Source organism: Chenopodium quinoa, unplaced genomic scaffold (assembly GCF_001683475.1).
Source record: "Chenopodium quinoa cultivar QQ74 unplaced genomic scaffold, ASM168347v1, whole genome shotgun sequence".
Lineage (NCBI taxonomy): Eukaryota > Viridiplantae > Streptophyta > Magnoliopsida > Caryophyllales > Amaranthaceae > Chenopodium > Chenopodium quinoa.
In genome coordinates, this window is record NW_018744582.1 from 2,580,809 (window position 1) to 2,601,050 (window position 20,242).

General features: G+C 35.1%; 1 protein-coding gene and 1 pseudogene across 1 annotated transcript; one reads left to right on the top strand and one right to left on the bottom strand.

The window, feature by feature from the left end:
- The first annotated feature begins 5,686 nt into the window (after positions 1-5,686).
- On the top strand, positions 5,687-9,085 carry LOC110699344 (annotated as a pseudogene).
- A 114-nt stretch (positions 9,086-9,199) lies between these two features.
- On the bottom strand, positions 9,200-12,397 carry LOC110699345 (laccase-12-like). The gene is made up of 6 exons (XM_021876867.1): positions 12,089-12,397; positions 11,835-11,986; positions 11,479-11,723; positions 11,246-11,374; positions 9,827-10,786; positions 9,200-9,696 (listed from the first exon to the last, which is right to left on the bottom strand). The coding sequence occupies exons 1-6, from the start codon at positions 12,203-12,205 to the stop codon at positions 9,566-9,568; spliced, it is 1,734 nt and encodes a 577-aa protein (XP_021732559.1). The 5' UTR covers positions 12,206-12,397; the 3' UTR covers positions 9,200-9,565.
- Positions 12,398-20,242: the final 7,845 nt, after the last annotated feature.

Here is a 20,242-nt window from a genome sequence, read left to right on the forward strand (position 1 = left end):
TAGAGAGAGGATGAGGTGGAGGATAAGTATATAAGCATAAAATTAAAACTAGGTGCGTACATAGTAGACGTTGCAATAGAACACTTTATCAAATATGATTCCAACCTTCCCATGTTAGCCCAACTAGCTGCGTTAAAATAGTTGTGCAAAGTAATGTCATGTGAAAGTGAAAGAGGCAGCACTCCTCAACAGTTGGGTATAAGTTGGTGCATGTTTACCAAGTGTCAACGCTTTATATGTGTTCATCTGCTCTACTCGTATCCATTTATTGAGGCCTTCCAAAGGGAGGTTTGATAGGTACCTAGACATACATATCAAGGGGCATAAGAGACATTTCGCATGAAATTTACCCATCTCTCTCCTCCTTTCTCTCACCCTCATGTGCTAAATTTAAGTGTACCACTGCGTGATTAATAGTATCACTAGATGATCAAATAGTATCATTGAACATTCAGTGGTACTATATATTCATTCAATGGTACTGTATATTCATTCAGTGGTACTAACTACGTGTAGAAATAGAATCACTACATAGTCAATGATATTATATAAGCTTTCAGTGGTACATTTAAAACTGGTCCCACATGCCCATCTCTCTCCTCCTTTTCTCCCACCCCCATGTGCTTTACAATACTTTTCAATATTTTAATGTTTGATATGTATTTGCACATACATATCAAACCTACATTAGTACTTCCTCCCATTTATTATTATGATGTATTATCTCAGCAGTGACGTACGTTATTATTTTGTGTTTCGGCATTTCCTTTATTCACGTGGCAGAATTTGGGCCTCAACAAGTCCATTTCAAACAATACCCAGCCCACTATATGTTGGCCCGGTAACAACTGCACTATTGAAATATAAATTATTTTCACTCTTTTTTGGTGTTTATGAAGTCACAACGACGTATATGAAAATCGATATCAGGATCTCTTGAAATTGGAAGGAAAGTTCTAACCACTAGAGTTATTTCTCATCCCCTCACTCTCTCATTATTTGTCACTCTTTGATCACGATATTGTAGCATACGTCGTTGTGTATATCGTTGGTCTAATTGTTATGTGTACGTTACGGTGTACCCACGTTAGATAATGTTTTTTTTTACAAGACACGTTAGATAATGTTGTTATGTGCATTTCAAGATTCTCAGCCATCCATAAAAAAAAAAAAAAAAAAAAAAATCCTCAACCATAGTTCAAATATTGTACAGAGCATCTTTTATATGAATATCAACTAGTAAGTCAAAATATTTATCATGATATTCAAGATTCATGATCAAATCTTGTTCACATCAGCACTTTTCTACACTAAAAACTAAAAAAGGTGCAATTTGTGCTCTTACAGCCAATGTTGTCCATTTGTGCAATAAAATTAGCTCAAGAGTTAAGAGTACGGCTGGATAAGATTATTATGGTTTTATGGACACCGATTGTCAAGTGGTGTTCTTCTGTCTCATCAAGATTGCTATTTCGTACTTATATCACTTATTTGGACTGTATTCTTAATAATGTTTTATTTTTTAGCCCTTCTTTTGCTTTAATTTAATTTCATGGTCTCATGTTAAATGAGAAAAATGATGGTGCTAGAGAGTGAGGGACAGTTTAAGTGGTTAGAGTTTCCCTCTCGGTCTCAGGAAATTTCGGGATCGATTCATCTCAGCCCCGCCCTTGTAGCTCTCTAAACACCAACAAAAAAGAAAAATGATGGTGCCCTTATTAAAGTCTCCTCTATGTACTTATGGATTAGAGCTGCTCAACTGCGGGCTTGGGCCGGACATGGGCCAGGCAAATCCTATAATTTTGTCCAACGGGCTTAATATGCAAGTCCAAGCCCTTTTTAACGGGCTTAACATGTTGTCCATACACGCCCTCTTAGACGGGCCGGGCTTACCCACGGGCTAATGGGCCTAATGACCTTTGTTATTTTCGGTGGATTTATTTCTTACAAATTTGCAACTATAATTATTGATGGTTTAAATTCTTAAAATATAAAGAGTATGATTGTATGAACACTGAAATAGAAAATGCATAAAGCTAAAAATTAAAAGTAGTGTATTAGTCGATTGTAAACTAAATACTTATACATAACCTGATAAATTAGGGGGAAAGAAAATTAATACTGCATATACTATTACACTCAATAGGACAACAATAATAAGCACAAGAAAACAATACACACGAAAGTTGAAACTAAATTATATAGTTTGAATAAACCAAATTAACAAAGTTATTAATAAATGGATTACAAGAGTTACAACCCCATTAAACACTAGGAATATTAGGAGCCATTATATATATAAGCCTTAGCTTAAAAGTTGAAATTCACTATTGAAAAAAAAAAAAAAAAAATCACATGTTTTTATCCTTTAAATTATCTAATTTAGTTCACGAGTAAAGAAAAAGTTTAATATAGATTAGATTGTACAAGTTGGACAATCGTCCAACAAAATTACTTAATACTAGCAGATTAGTAGAATTATCTTACTATTCAAGTTGTATATCTTGTACTTTGAAAGATCATGCCTTTCATTGTGATAAGTATGTATGATATGAACTATGAAGTAATGAAAAGATGAAGATGTTAGATTTTTTTGTTTATGTTGTGGAGAGAGATAAATGACAATCAAATATAAAAAGATTATTCTAGATATCTAGTATCTACTACTTCGTAATATCGTATATACTTTGTACTTTATTATATATATATTTCTTAAAAAAATCTTATTTAGGGTGTATTTGGTTGGGGGTATTTAAGAAAGGGAAAGATAATCAAGTACCTTGAATCCTTTTGTTGCTGTTTGTTTGACAAAATCAATCATTTCCTTTACCCATCTCATTCCCCAACTTTCCTCAACTCTCATTCCCCCCCCCAATGGAATCACTCTCACCCCCAAACTCCTCTTCACCCAACTACCAAGACCACTTAATAACTACCCTTCAACAACTTTTATAACACCACACAACCACCAAAACCACCACCTAGCCACCAGAATCGTCCCTAGTAGCCGCCGCCACTACCTAGCCACCACTAGAGTCGTCCCTAGCCGCCACCACTACTTAAAAAACCCTCTTCTTCTCCGTAAAATGGTCGCCCGACCCTCCTCATCTCCGTAAAACGGCTAGCCTGCCCTCCCTCAACTTCCCCACCCCCCGCCGACCTTTTTTGTACTTCGTTCGGTTTCTTAGTCTAGCCGGAAAGCAAATCAATTTTTGGGAGGAGAGGAAGTGCGGCTTCGAGGGTGGTTGGGAAGGGTTTCGAGGGTGGTAGGGTGGTTGGGGAAGGGTTTCTAGGGTTTTTTCGAGGGTGGGGGAAGGTTTTTGGGGGAGGGGAAAGCTGTTTGGGAGGAGAGGAAGTGCGGCGAGGGGCAGGGCAGGTGCGGCGAGGGGCGGGGTGACCGGAGAAGTAGGATAGTGAAGAAAGAGGGGGTTGTGTAGTGGTGGTGGTGTGGTGGTGATGTGGTGGATCTGATTCCCTTTGATTTTTAAAACAAACAACACACTAAATTTGAGGGATTTTCATTCCATTCTCTTTCATCCCCTTTGTTCATTCCATTCCGTTTACCCCGTGCAAATCAAACGGTCCCTTAATAATCTACAAAACGGACGGGCCGACCCGAAATATAGTTACCATTTGCGACCATGCCCACCCATTTCAACAAACGGTCCGGGCTTAGCCCGTCCATTAATTTATTTATTTTTAATAAAGGTGTCCTAGCCCAAATTTTAACGGGTCGGATTGTCCATGTATAGCTCTATTATAGATATCCATTGAGTATTTTTTTTTTAAGAAAACGACAAACATTAATATTAATAGAAATCAATTTCCGCTAAAGTTAAAATACTTTGGAAAAAAGGGTCTTAACTAACAAATTCGATTTTGCACGTCGATATAATACTCGTACTAGAGTAGATTCGTGATAAATTTCATAGGTCTACCAGGAATTTTTTTATTTATTATTTTTTTTTTTATTTTTAACTTATGGATATCCGTTGAATCTAATATTAATATTATATATATAAAGTAGGCATTTTTCGGGAGCATTCGGCGCGCCACATAAGCAAAAACATTAATTTAACCAATAAAAAATGAGATTCATATTTTATTTTAGAATAAAAAAAATCAATCACCACAAAAGCAAAATGAACGAATGAGATTAGAAATATATAAATGCACATAGAGTAAAAAAAAAATATCCTCTTTTTTTATCTTGCAAAAATAAAAATATTCGCTAATCAAGAACAAACTTTATCATATTCAATGATAAAAATTTATAACTGACTTAATATTTATCATTTTTTCAATCCCTATATAACCATCTAATGATAATCCCATATACCCACATAAAAAACATACAATTTTATGAGATTATTATCCCAAGTGCCAACAACTTTTATAGCCAAAGAAACTATATATAAGAAGCCAGTCAATAACCAAAATTAATGAGAATACTTTGTGTATAGAGAAGGGTATGGTCATCTATAAAATGTCGGACCAATTAGGATTTGGCTCTAATGTGTCTATCGAATTCCACCTTGATTACCATGTATTCATTAAAGGTTGATAAGACAGTGGAATTGTTTGAAAGCTTAGAGAATAAGACTAGGGTGTCTTGGAACGCCATGATTAGGGATGTCAATGGGACGGGGCGAATGTTGGTCTTCTCATCCCTATCCCCACTTAAAATTTTCATACCTATTCCCATCCCCGTGGATGGTCTAAAATTTATCTCTATCCCCGCCTCGGCAGGTACAACTCCAAAACCATCCCCGCCCCACCCCCCACTTGGATATCCACCTCCCAAAGTATATAATTTTGTTTTTTTAAAAAATATATGGATGTGGGGATGGGACGGGTACGAAGTGGGGCGGGTGGGGATGAGACGGGTACAAAGTGGGGCAGGTACAACCTAAAATCCACCCCCGCCCCATCAACCGCCAAACCAACACTCAACGGGGCGGGGATGGGGCGGATCTCCTATTTGATCCGCCCCACTGACATCCTTAGCCATGATCATAGGTTTTGCACAAAATGGGTAAATGATTATTGTATAGTTATTGATAAATTTGTGTAAATTTTAATGTTAATTTTTTTAACGTTTTTAATTTGTTTCACAATTTTCAATTTAATAATTAAAAAATTATATGATTTAACTAAGAAAATTATTTTTTCTTAGAGATTTATGTATAAAAAATAGTGCATTGCACGAGCTTATATCTAATTTAAAATACCTTGGGAAAAAGGGTCTAACAAACAAATTCAATTTTGCACGTCGATATAATACTCGTACTAGAGTAGATTCGTGTTAAATTTGATAGGTCTACCAGGACTGTTAATTTCCTCCTAAATTGGGCATTAATCATCGAGAATTAGGGATTTCACAAATGGTTCACAAAAACTCATAATGAATCCTTTTACGATTATTTCTACCTTTTGCTCTGCCTCCTTCATAAAAAATTTCTTTGTAAAATATCTATATATCACACAATTTGTCATCTTTTTATATTTCATCTAAATTTCACAAATTTACCATTTCTTTGCCCCTCAAATCATCTAAGGATGTTAATTCCTATAATATTTTTTTTCTCACCACCCACTAAAAAATTTCTTCCCTTTCTTAAAATTCTTCAATCGTATTTTGTAACATAAAATAAAATAAAATAAAATAAACAAGGATTCATATAATATGAAATTCCTATTTAAAATACAATGTGAGAATCATTTTATGCATTTATTTGCATTAAGAAGAGGTATTTTTTATGGAGATGATGTTTTTGAAAGGGTGCTTCCTTTCACCATAATCAGATTAACCCTATTTTTTGCTATCTCTCAGTCTCTTCTTCGTCTTCTCAAGCCTCTTAAGCAAACTGAATTTGTTTGCAATTTGCTGGTATGATTTACTTCTTTTTAATCTTCTTTGTTTGTTATATGTACGATGAGTAATTTGATTTGGTTTCGGATCCAATCGGGTCATTCTAATATTTATTTGCAATAAGTTTATTACAAATTTATGATACATCGATCAATATTATATTATGGAGTAAGAAATTTGGGCCCAAACAGGTCATTTTCATGTATTGTATTATTACGTAATGATTGGGCTTGTAATCGAATACGAGTCAATTTTATGGAGTCTATTCAAGAGAGTCAAAATGCTCTGTCCCATTTATTGTAACATTCTATATACCATCCAACCTTATTTGTCCACTTCTATCAACTGCATGATTGTGACCATTAATATCTCGTATATTTGCATAATATAGGTCAAAGTTAGTATATGAATAGTATAAAAAAATAGTCGTAGTTTCTTTTGAATTTGAGTTTGATTTGATATGTGCAGACGGGAATTATCTTAGGACCTAGTGTTCTAGGAAAAATTTACAAGAGGTACAAGATCGTTACAGATAGGCCAGGCCAAGTACAATTTATCAATGTTGGAGCTTACATTGGAGTACTATATTATGTATTCCTCATTAGTGTAAAAACCAATTTTGGTGTGCTCAAAGGAAGTGACAGGAAGGTTTGGGTTATAGGATTATCATCCCTTGCCTCGTCTTTCTTCCTAACGGCTTCACTCAATGATTTTCTACACCCCCTTACGTTCAAGTATCCTTTCCTTGTCTACGTATTCTCCCTTCAACATTCCTCCACTTTGTTCACGAACCTAGCTCCAATGTTGGAGGAGCTTAATCTTTTGACCACGGAGATGGGCCAACTCGCATTGGCCTCATCGATGACTAATGAAGTCGTGACATGGTGCTTTTGGATGTTCCTCATGGTGTCATATTTGTTTGGTATTCGCAGTTTTTGTAATGGTGTTATGCCACTATGTGCTGTTGTGGGATTTATTGTGCTTGTTTTAAGGCCGGCCTTAAAATGGTTTATTAAGAGTTTGCCTCAGGGTGAACCTGTGAAACAAGTCTATGTTCTCGGTATATTACTTGGAGCTCTCATTATGTCATTTGTAAGTGATATTGTAGCCGGATCACCTGTTCTAGGAATTGCATTTCTTGGATTGGTAATACCAAGCGGACCTCCTTTAGGCACAATAATTCAAGATCGAAGTGAACTGTTTATCAAGAATTGTTTGCTCCCGTTCTTCTACTTGGCTGTTGGTGATATGACAGATATATATGGCATTAAGAATTTTAAAGTCCATATCGGATACCAATCTATTCTAGTTATTGGATATTGCGTAAAGACATTGGTTACTATGATGGTTGCTACGTATTATAGTTTCACTCCTAGGCTGGGTTTGGCGCTTGGTCTATTGATGAATACAAGTGGTGTGCTAAATACTATGGTGTTCTTCAGTTATACACTACGTCAGGTACGTTTAGTAGGCTTGGTTTTCCTTTCTTTACCGATTTATATGTCCAAATTTTAAGTTCTGACTTGAATTGTACATACAAGTAAATCATCTGGTTGGTTAAGTTAATTTGTTTTCAATTTACAAATGCATATATGATGTATCCAATTTGAAATGTACTGTGTGTTATTAGAAAACGCGATAATTTTAACTAGGTTGCTGTATTCTGATAAGCGTCCTGTTTTGATGATATGCAGACAATGTATAGCAACCAAGCTTCTCATCTTGTGTTGAATAGTTTGGTTGTGACAGCATTGGTAACACCACTATCAGTCTATCTGCAAAAGAAGCGTCCGACAAGACCTTGCATTTCTGATGAAGGTTTAGACTTAGAATTCCTAGCAGTATTAGGGGCTCCTCGTTGGCAGTTACAGATCCTTGCATGCATTGATAGCGAAGATGAGATAGCCGGTATCCTTACCTTGCTCAATGCTACACACCCTACTGAATCTGACCCTATTAGTGTTTACTTGGTACATTTAACCGAGCTTGCTGGTCAAGCAGTGCCGGTCCTAATGGATCACGGGGAGCACAGAAGGATATGTGATTACAATGGTTGTGTTTACATAGCAAGTGCCTTAAACAGTTTCTATGAAAGTTCGAAGGGTGGTGTCAACATTCAACTCATGACTATGATCACGCCTTTTAAGAGTATACCTGAAGGTATTCGGTTTTTGGCTCAGGACAAAATGATTCCTCTTATTATCGTCCCTTTTAAGTATAAGAGTCATGCTGAAGCTGCCAAAAGTGCCTCAAGTGACCTTAATCGCAAGCTGCAGTCACAGATGCCCTGCACAGTTGGAATTTTGGTTCATAGGGACAAGGCTAATAAGCTACAGAGTAACCAAGAAAATTTTTCTTATCGCGTTGCAGTGATCTTCTTTGGAGGAGAAGATGACAGGGAGGTGTTAGCATTTGCTACACGGATGTCTAAACATCCCCGTGTTAGCATTACATTGATACGAATTATGGTAAATGAATTTCGTCATGTGAATAGGGATGCCAAGAATTTGGATAAATCACGGGTGAGTTTGTTTAAGAATACGGTTACTTGTAAGGTACGTGCTCATGTGTTCCAAGAGATTCATGTTGAAGATTGGCTACAAGCACTTGATGTGGTTCGGTCATTTGACAACAACTATGACCTTGTGATGGTGGGGAGACGCCATGGTGAGACCGATGCAGATGAGCAAGAACTGTCTGTTTTGTGTGAGAAACCGGAGTTAGGTTTCATAGGTGAAATATTTGTTTCCAATGAACATCACTGGGGGAATACATCTGTTTTGGTCATGCAGCATTGCAGGCACATTGGAAGAGAAACTAAAAGATCTAAAATTGTTGGAAGGTGATGAATGATGATCATTGTTCAATGATTTTGAGAGGAAAACAAAACAATCCTCAATTCCTCTCAAGGCATACTAGGAAAAATTGCGGATTGGTGAGCATTTTTGCCTCGATTATATATGTACAACCTCCAAGGCATTCACGCTTGAATGGATGTTTATCAGAAATGGACACTCTGAGATAGATAAACATAGAGTTTTGTAGAACTTGCATTTGACTCAAACATATGACTTATGGTACTCAATAGACACTACATTCTGCATCATTTAGCTAGGCATGATGTTGTCAATGTTTTGAACATGATTTGTATAATCCGAAAATGCTCCAAAATATAATCAGCAGACCAATCTGTTTGACATATTTACCCCGGATTAGAATTTTAAAATTGCCTTTGCACTTTTTATATCATGGGAAATTTGGAGATTTTTTTTTCTTAGATTGAGGAAAGAACAGCATAGTATTACATAATACAGTACTTGTATGATATATCTCCAAAAATTGAAATTTTTTTCTTTGTAACTGAATTCAATTATAGTACAAGTGTACAACTGATCAAAAATATAAATCACCAAAATATGTCAGGCTAAACATCTACCCTGTAATCTTCAGTTGCCTGATTGTTTTTTACAAACAACAGAAAACTTCAGCCCTCTTACTCTTTAACTCCCTGACTTATCTAATCCTTACAAAACAAACAATGAAGCAAAATTACAACAAAATAGAACTAATGAACAGCTTTTCAAATAATGAAGAATAGTATTTCTTTGTTTTCTATGCACTGAATAAAAAAATTTCCCTTCTCTATACTTTTGAGTGTTATTTCCAATTTTTACTGTTTTTCTGTGATCTTCATTAACATATTGGCAGATCCTCTGGTGGAGCCTCTAGAGTCTCCAACTCTCCAATTCCGTCTTCGACTATGAAAGCCATAGCTAGCCCCCATGTAATGTGCACATCCAAGTGACAGTGCATCAACCATACTCCTGCAATTAACCAAACCATATGAAACAGTCAGATATCCAGTACAATTTTGTCAGACACTCGATCCGACCCATGATCAGCTCTAATTAACATAGAAAGTGAGATAGAAGATTTGGATTCATGTTTTAGTACCTGGATTGTCAGCAACGAATCGAATGACAGCCCATCCGTTGACAGGAACAGCAACAGTGTTTCTCATAGGAGGGTCAATGAGGTTGAATTTTTTGGTATCAGTACTTGGGTTGAAGTTGCCAAATCCTTGTGCAATGATGTAGAAGTCATAACCATGAATGTGCATAGGATGGTTTTCGCCGGTAACTATGCTAGTACCTTGGATCACAATCTGTACTGTAGACCCATACTTCATCTTATAGAGCTTAGTAGCCTTCAGAGGCTGCCAGAGAGTGCGACTAACATTCCCTGTGTAATCGAATCTCAATGGAGGTTGAGCCGGAAAGTCAGTAGTGAACACCCCAGGGATACCGAATTTGTGTGCTTGCAGGAGGGACCAGTTTGAGGGAAGTACAAAGGAGACATTGTTCATGCTGGCAGCAAACCTGGTGCCATTCGGTCCTTGGCACTGGCTACTGCTGAAGCCTGGTGGGCATTGCTGTAGGCCTAGCCCCACGGTGAAGAGGAGGTTCTCACTGATCTCGAGGGGCACTGGGACACGCCTTGGGCTCCGGAGTTTGTTAGTGAAGGAGGTGACTGTCGCGGTGTCATTAAAGGCCGGTAGGGGTGGGAACACAGGGGTAGGCTTGGCAACTCCCTTAGGAGGACAAGGGAGTGACTTGTATTCGAGTATGGCTGTAGTTGTGGTGTTGTCAAAGGCTACTCCTTGTGCACTTTGGTAAGGCTTGGCAGCGATGTAGTATCGTCCTGGTGCTTGGTTTCCTGAGATTAGGACGTCCGTGGTTTGGCCTGGTCCGAGCATTATGACATTGGTTGTGAATTGCTTGAGGTAGCCTGCATCGGCCCCTACTACCGTGAATGGATGGTTTGCAACCGAGAAGAAGAGCTCTTGGTTTAAGGCCGCGTTGATCACTCGTAGAAGATGTGTCTCGCCTACGTCGATTGGGACAATGACAGTGTCTGCAGATGGTTGATATTTGGTTAGTTCAACTATATGCTAGGTGTATGTATCAAGAAACAGGGGAAAAATCAGAGCAAAAACACTTTTTTGCCTTTTTGGTTGATCCATTATTCTTCAAAAGAGAAAAAAATAATAAGTTGACAAATATGCTTTTCACATTAGGATTTATTTTCATTAAATAGTTAAATTTTGACCCATGAATAGATTATGAAAGAAAAAAATTTGGTTTAGATCAAAAATAGACAACTTTCTCTCCTGAAATTAAAGTAACAGAACTTTTTTATTAAAGTTTACACTAGCTACGAACTATATGTGGTAATTTATGCGTACTTTCATACTTAAAGTCCACTTCATAATATTTTATAAAGATGAATTTGGTATATGGTTACTTGTATGGTAAAAACAGTTAGCATGTCATGTAGACTACAATAATTCAGGTGAAAGTAAATAGTACAAACCTTGCTTAGAGCAGTTGTAGAGGTCTCCTGGCTGACCATTGATGGTGTAGGCATCGGATACGTTTGGGGCTGCTCCGGTCCTAGTAGCTTGTCTAACCACGGAAATGGGGTCGCGGTTCCACCACTCTCCTGTTATCATAAGCATCACCAACATATGAATTGTATGTATTAGTGTGTACATTATTTCAATCGGGTAGTCTAGTCCATTATTGAGAATATTATAACGATTTTACCAAGAATGACTGGTGTTTCGCGAGTAGGCTTAGGGAATGGGTACGGAGTTCCTGGCCTAGGACGAATAACTAAAGCTCCATAGACAGTGGCTCTTAGCCATGAGCTATGAGCATGCCACCACAGAGTCCCTTCTTGTCCTCTAATCGTGAATCGATACGTGTAGCTACCCCCTGGTCGAATAGGGCATTGAGTCACGAATTCAGGTCCATCAGCCCATCCGGTCCTCATTTGTCGCACACCATGCCTAGTAAATTAAATTTTCAAAAATTAGATAAGAGAAATTTTGTTTTTAATTTTGTCATACTACATATTATGTATGCAAAATTATTGCATGTAAATTAAATGTCATATTTACCAATGAACTGTGACATTATATTTAGCCCTGTTAACAACATTGACAACAAGAGTGTCACCCTCATAAACCTCCAAAGTAGGTCCAGGAAATTGGCCGTTTACTGTTATGGCATTCACAGTTTTGCACAGCCTCTTCACTGGTGTTGCTTGTACCTATTTACATACATATAAAACGAACCATGCATTAAACTCAAAAAGTTCAAATTATGTAAAGCATTGTTATACTAATAGCTAGGAAATAATCATGCAACTTACAACAAAATCATGGTATTGAACTTTAGCCGAAGCCAAGGAGAACGCGGTAGCAAAAAACAAGACAAGTCCTAGCACAAAGGAAACCATTCTATGGTTCTTGCTAGAGGTGAACTCCATGTGTATGTGTTGGATTAATAATAAACCCTATCTACTAGAGTTGTCGCGGTGTGTTGGTTCGTTGTTGATGTGTTTGTCTAAGGTAAGAATGTAGGTTGAGAAGAAATGGAAGCGTGAGAGAAGAGGAGAAGTGAGGGGTGATTATATAGTGAGGAGAAGAGATAGAGAGGAGGGTGGTTTTGAGGTTGGCAGATTAGGTTGAGTATAAATCAGCAAGGAAAATGTCAGCTTAATTAATTAGACAACTTTTATTACTAACATGAAATATTATGTTCAACTCTCTAAAGATTGTGTTTGGTGCACCCACTGGCCTATCAAGAGGGTAACAACAAAAGAAAGTAAAAATTAAAATGAAAAATAGAATGAAAAAATTTAGTAAGGAAAAAAAGTTGATTTTTAGCAATTCTTGCTTTGCAAGTATCCTCCTAATTTCTTCTTGTATGTTTTGTCTTTGCTTTGATTTTCCACCTGAATTGATCATTATCTTTTGGATTTTTGTTTAATGGTATATTAAAGTCTAACCAGCTATATTTGGTGATTATAAGGAAATTTCTAAACATAGACTATGGTTTTGCTTATGCAAATAATGCTTGCTTTTATCTCCTTAAATTGTTTAATGCTAATTTGCTAACATGTACTCGGATCCCGTCCCCTTTGGATTGTCGAATGCAAATGTAGAAATCCCTCCGAAACCAAAAGAACAACTCACATATTGATTAAAGATGTTTCAAAAAGTTTGACTTACTTTTACTATATTTCAATTCATTTCTGGCAAACCCTTTTACATTATTGTCTACTCATCATTTTCACTCAATTTCTCATTCTCTCTTACTTTGTCCACCTTTTTCTTATACACACCACCTTTTACTTTATCCGTATTTTTCTTGCATCTCTTTCTTTTTTTTTTTTCTTTTTTTTTTTTTTTGCTCTTGAACATTCCTAGAAACAAGAGTTCAAATGAATTGAACTTTTAGCTATAGGAGTGGAGGTAGTATAATTTTTAAATGATAAATACATACGAAATAAAAAACATAATCAAGAGATCTTAGTAGATTTGTCTCATTTTTTTAATTTCCAAATATTAAATTTTATGAAAAAAATTTATAGTTGTTATTATCTATAATATTGCATTAAAAACCACGCGTGTAGTTCACATAGCTTTGCCCAAAGAATTAGTTATATCAAAAGGCAAAATGACTTGCCAATTAATCCTCTCTATATTTGATCAATTGATCCCGACCATTTCTCCAATTGTGGATGTAGTTTCTCGTAAATGATAGAGTACATAGTACTTTCAATAGCTATAAATTTATAATCCAATTATAGGTTTATCATTAGTCTATCATTATTTCAATGTAAATTGTGCACGGATCAACAAATATAAATCTTGGAGGGTGAGGATGGGGAAATATGAGGGCCACACATTATATTTCTATCTCTCTGATTGATTATATGATTGCATTATTATTGATCTGATGTCTTCATGCAAGATATACATTTAATGCATAGGTTATTGGTTGAACCGTATGTAACTTATACTTCGTACATAGAATATATATTCAATTTTGAAGAACAAATGGGCGACTTATACAAAACAAAAAAAGTAGTGATGTAAACGAAAATTAATTCTACGTTATTAAGTTTTATCAAACGTGTTTCTAAAATTTAGTATTTGATTTTATCAATTACACATAATTTGGTTAGACTACACAGTACAAGTACTCCGTGTAACTTTCTAGCTATTACAGTATGTAATTTGTTAACTTGTATTATAGAAAAATGAGACTCCATAATATGTTAGCAATCTAGCTTGCTTTATGCTTTTTTTTTTTTTTTTTTTTTTTGCTAAAAGTTATCCAAAAAAAACTATATAGGTTGATTCTCATATTATAAGAACAAAATAATAAGTCTACTTTTTAATAATTGTTTTAATGAGACCAAAAAAATTATACCAAATGACAGAAAAGTTATATGAACAAAACTAATGTACCTTTTAAAAGTCCAAGGTCCACTATGATTTTTAATCTATAACCCAAATTAAAAGTGACTTAATCTAAACCTGATCATCTTAACTAATATTCGATTCATAGGTCTAATACGAGCTTCATATATAGTAGTATATACACTGTATTTGCTTATGTAAATTACTGTTTTTAAACTTCTAAACATAATTCAAACCAAATACACGGATTGTGACTATTAATTGAATTCCTAAGAGAGGAAATTTGGAGGCGCAAGAAGAAGAAAAGGCAAACAATGCAAGCTAAGTCTCAAGGTTGAATTGCATAATATGTATATATTTTTTTTTTTTTAAAGATAATATGTATAGTTTCTAGATTGTTGAACAATAATAACGTCTTTCGGTACCTTTTTTTTTTTTTTCCTTTTTCCTTTGTTTATTTTTTTCTCCAAAATCCAACTACTATACACTTATATATATCATATATAACTAGAGCTGTCAGTTTCTAACTCGAACTGTTAAATTCGACTGTTTCGAACTGATCCGAAAAGGAACTGATCCGCTAAAAACCTGTTTTTTAGAAACCGAAAACCAACCCTACCCAATTTTTTCTAACCCGAAACTAAACTGAACCGAATTTGTGCGAACCGTTACTAATCCGACCCGTTATCAAGCCAAACCATTACAACCCGAAACTGAAAACCACCCGAACCGATTACGTCTGAACCCGATAGTAACCCGATCCATTTTAAACCGAAAACCGTTTAAACTCGGCAAAAATCCGATAAACCTGAACTGGTCCAACCCGTTACCCGTTGTGACCGAACCGTTTCCAACCCATAACCCGTTGAGACCGAACCGTTTACGACCGGTAACCCGTTATGACTGAGTCGTTTACAACCCGTAACCTAATATGTTTATGATATGATCTGTTTCAACCCACTACTCGATAAACCTAACTTATTTATGACTTAACTTGGTTATAACATGACCCGTTCCTACCCATTATCTGACTAACTTGACTCGATAATGATGCGACTCGATTTTAACGCAATATGATTCGGACCGAAACCCGCTTCACATCGGGTAAACCCGTTTTCAAACCGACCAAGTTCAATCCAAACCGATTATGACCTGAACCAATAATGATCAGACCCCCGATTTCACCCGATCTGTTTTGAACCGAAACCCATTTTCAAACCGACTCGGTTTAACCCAAACTGTATGACCCGAATCGATTACAACTCGACCTGATTAGAACCCGAACTGTTTTGAATCGAAATCCACTTTAAACCGGCTAAACCCGTTTTCAAACCGACCCAATTCAACCTAAACTGATTATGACCCGAACCAACTATAACCCAACCCGATTATGACCCGACCCGAATAGAAACCGCAATAAAAAAAAATCAAATCGAATTGACCCGATGATTTTCAAAACCGATCCAAACCGACCCGCTAATCATTTCAACCCGTTATAAACCGACCCGTTATAACCCAACCCAAATTTGAACTGTTTACCCGAATTGACATCCCTATATATAAGGTGCTTTAGTACGTAAGTTATACTCCAATTTAGAAACTTCTTTTGACTTAACTGTTGTCATTTTTGAATATTTAACTGTAAATTTCTTTGTCTAAATGCTAACGTCAAATGTATATCTCTGAGGAATATGTAAGTCAACATCCACATTTTATAATAAGTTGTTCAACGCATACATCAGTCAGCGCAGCGGCTCTACATAGTCTACGTCAAATGATATAATCTTATTCCATTCATTTCAATTCGAAATTAGTTGTTGCATAATTCTAACTCTTTTTGACTAATAATACGATATAATTTCACGGGAGAATAATACTTGTTTTCGATTTCTCTTTAAATTTAGGGAATATGAACGACGTTTATCAAACAGTGTAAAAAGTCCATTTGAATTATTAACAATGACACAAGTATTACTTCTAAGGATCGAAGTTAATTAATGAAGGAGAAACTAAGATATACGAAGTATACGTATAGGCAGTAAATGCAATTTACGTTCACCAATATAATGTACGCCCTATCTCCTTCCAAATATGTACATGAATGTAAGTACAATTGCATATTGATAATCATCAAAACAATCTTATTGATAATAAGTGCCTCTAAATTAGTTGATTGAAGCGTGTTCTTTTGGAATTCAGAGAGAGTCAACATTATGCTTCATATAACTACTGCATAAATTTAGACCAAAATAATGCTTGGACGTATGAAAGTTTATACGTACGGAGTATAGGAATTGTATGTTCCCTTTTGACTCGGGTTTAGAGTCTTGAGAAAACAAATATCCTATGTTTTTATCAACCAAATAACTCTATGTTTTTCCACTTTTTTGTATTTTTTCTTACATCTTTTATATGATTCTTTATGTCAACCAAACAAGGATTTAATTGATTTAATAGGAAAACTTCCTTTGTCCAAATTTCGATCTACCTTGAGTTCAAATTCGCCAGAGTCTAATAGATTTTATTATACGAATTACTAGCTAAACTAATTAATTATAATGAATCAAGCCAAATATACCTTAAAAAGAAAGGTGTGAACATCATGTTTCATATTATGCTAGCTAATCTAGCTTAACTAGCTAAAGATACCAACAAATAAATAATTATTGACTAGACTTGCGATTGGTTAGCCTCAACAAAAATTCGTATCTGCAATTTAGTTAACAACCAGTGGTCTTTTGGCGGATCAAATAATAATTCAAGTAAGAATATTATTATGTATTTTTCCCTTTAATTAGGTAGACTGTCCATAATTTCAATAGTAATCCTAGCTATCTTTTTCAAACAACTTGATATAGACTATAGTATTAGAATTAGATTATACTTTTATTTGATCTACTTATAAACCTTTAGAAGAATTTTGGCACTATATTGTTTCTCATATGACGCGTTACATAGTTTTGACAACTAGTTTTTGATCTATGGAATTTATTATTTTAGTTTGTGTCGCGTGGTGGATGATCCGAAATGCTTAGCTCACGCAACTTTTAGTGTGTTTAGCTGGTTACTTGTTTTTCATTCCACCACGTGTTTTAACGTTTGTACCTATTTTAGCAAAATAAGTGATGGTCCGGTAATAGATTATTTAGCGATATGTCATTGAACACACCTAACATTTTATGTATTCAGTGCTTTATTACTCATATATAAATATATACTACTATGATACCACTTGTTTTGCTTGCTTGGTATTACTCCATGCAATAAATCTATAGTTGATCAATATCGTATAGACCAAATGTTATCCGACTTAGAATTTACTTTGATGTATTTTCTACCACGTCCATTGTTTCAAGTAGTAGTGGTAAAATAACCTACGTTAGCCGGAATGTATGAAATATTGCATGGATGTGTACGTTCATGGAAATTACCTGGTAGAAGAAAATAAATCTAGAAATGTAGAATGAGCCAAAAAAAATCAGCAAATTTACCATGCCAAATATTAAAGGTACAATTCTTAGCCAAATTGGAGAATGTACACAAGAAATATCAAAATCATTAGGTAAAAATTGAATTGGCTATGACTTTAAATTAGTAGCGAATCTAAAGATTCTTTCTTTGATTTTCTATAAGAATTTAGTAATGTTGCGTAATGACAGTGAATTGCTCCAATATGCTAGTCATTAGTAAGTTTCATTAGCTAAATTATGCATAAACTAGTTGATATTAGCTGAATACGTATCAAGCATTCCAACTACCCTAGAAACATCAACAAATTTTACAAATTGCAATTCTTGACCAATCCAATTTTAATTAGGGATTCCATCAATGGGAGTAAAGGATCGGACATGCTAAATTTTTACATGCATCAACTTTATACCGACCCTATCTTTATACTGTGCAACTTTTATGGCCTTATTGCAAATGTAAATATATTGCGTTGGAAAAATTTCAACGTTCTAATTTTTTTTTTTTTTTTAAATAAAATAATAATAATAATAATAATAATTAGTGAAAAGCTTAGGCCCTATTTTTTTAACTAAATTGAAGTGAACTGAAATGATCTGAATTAAACTAAACTGAACTACAAAAAAAGTCCAAAAGAACATGGTATTAGTCCAGCTAACCAATATAATCAATTGTAAAATCATTAGAGAGACCCGGTTTATATGTCCTATTTCCATCCTAATAGAGCGGCACTCCCGTCAATTTGTTCCAATGTAGGGCAAATTGGCACAAATTGACATTATGATTAACATCTTTTGACAATAACATCTAAACTGTAGGTAAGATTTGAAATGAAAAGAACAAGCATTATTACTACAAATAAAATCTTCATGCACAAGGGATTAATGATTCATGCGATAATTATGTCTAAAGTGTAATGATTAATTACTCTATATTCTCGTTGAAACTAACCTACATAGTGCTATATATTGCCCATATACAAAGACTTAGATATAAAATTTACAAAACGTTACACACTATTTGATAAAACGAGGAAATTACAAGACATAGACTAAGATAGGTGAACGAAAAACTTAGCAAACTAACAAATATAATCAAACCCAAAGTTTGGTGAGTTCGTTACTGACTTTTATTAAATCTTTTTTGATGGAAAACAACACATAATTCTTAGTTGGAATCAATAGTATAGGTCGTTAATAATAGTATTGGAAGAGAGAGAAATTTTAGTAGTTTGAAAGCTACCTTGCCCGTCAAAGTGCTCTTCAAATCTCACTTGTTATTTGTCAACACTTTTTATTTTGCTATTTTAGGTAGTATTTCTTTCGTTTGCCTCTTTTTGTTGGTTACACTCATTATTTTGCGTAATTTTTAGTATATATAATTTACCATCAATATCTTCAATTAAGCATCATAGAAAATTACAAAAAAAAAAAGTTTATATTTAAAAGCTACACATTACAACGGATCCAACAAGATCTCACATGAATATAGGATAATTATACACAAAGATTCTTCTTAACTACAGAGTAAATTTTTTCTGTTGGAACAACAAGTGTGTAGTGTGTGAATTTTGTGAAAAAACTCAAAGTCCCACATTGGTGGGAAATGAGAGTTTTACTCTCTTTATAATATAGAGAGTGGGCTAAAGGGGTGTGGCCCTTGGACTACCCACATTTTGTGGAGAGGGAGGACCTATATGGTAAACCATATATCACACACACGCGCGCCGAGCCGGGCTGGGTCGGGTTTGGGTTACAAACTTAATTTTTGTTTCCGGTTTGATTAATATTCAGTTACAAAACGTTTTACTGTTTTGGTTTAAATTTTTCCGTTACATTGCTTGATTCTCGTTGCTGTTTTACTGCTAAACGTTGCACCGTTACACTGATTTAATGCCTTGATTCTTGCTTAACGAATACACTAATTGCAGTAAACGTTGCTAATCTTTCTCCCGTTTTCATGCTTAAGCTGTTACGTATCTTTACCTATAAAAGGACGGTTTCAGCTTTGTTTTTAAAAACACACGAAAAAAATACAGAAAACCACTTTGCAAAATATATTTTCTCTTCCTCTCAAAACAGTCGAGCAGTTTCTTTCTGATTTTCTGGTGTTCCGTTGTCCGGTGGTTCGGTGCAAAACCGCCGGTATTTTATACTTGTGAAAGACTGTTTTATCCTGGGGGCATCCGGTTTGGTACGAGCTGCTTGCACAAGTTTGAGGCAGTGCCGCGAATGTTCTAAAGAGAGCGACATAGTCCGCGACTCAGTCTTATTCTCGATAACATTGTTCTTACTATTTTATTTGTGCAATTCCATTTATAACATTTTCTTCTCCTTAAAATATAGATTCCTTACATAATCAATAAAAAAGGTGGAGGTAGTAATAATAATTATATTATACTTTAATTTGGTGTTTACAATGACTTGTTTTTCATGCTTATTAATTTTTTTTTTGTCATTGCTTTGGTATTTCATTTGAGGCATTATCTATTATTACTTGAGCTCCCATTTTTCATGGGTAGTTATAGGTTTGGTGCTGTATTTTTGTATATTAGTATGATAGTATCCCACAAGCAATGAACACTAATACACTACTCGTATTATCTAAGTGCATGTCATTATCTAGAT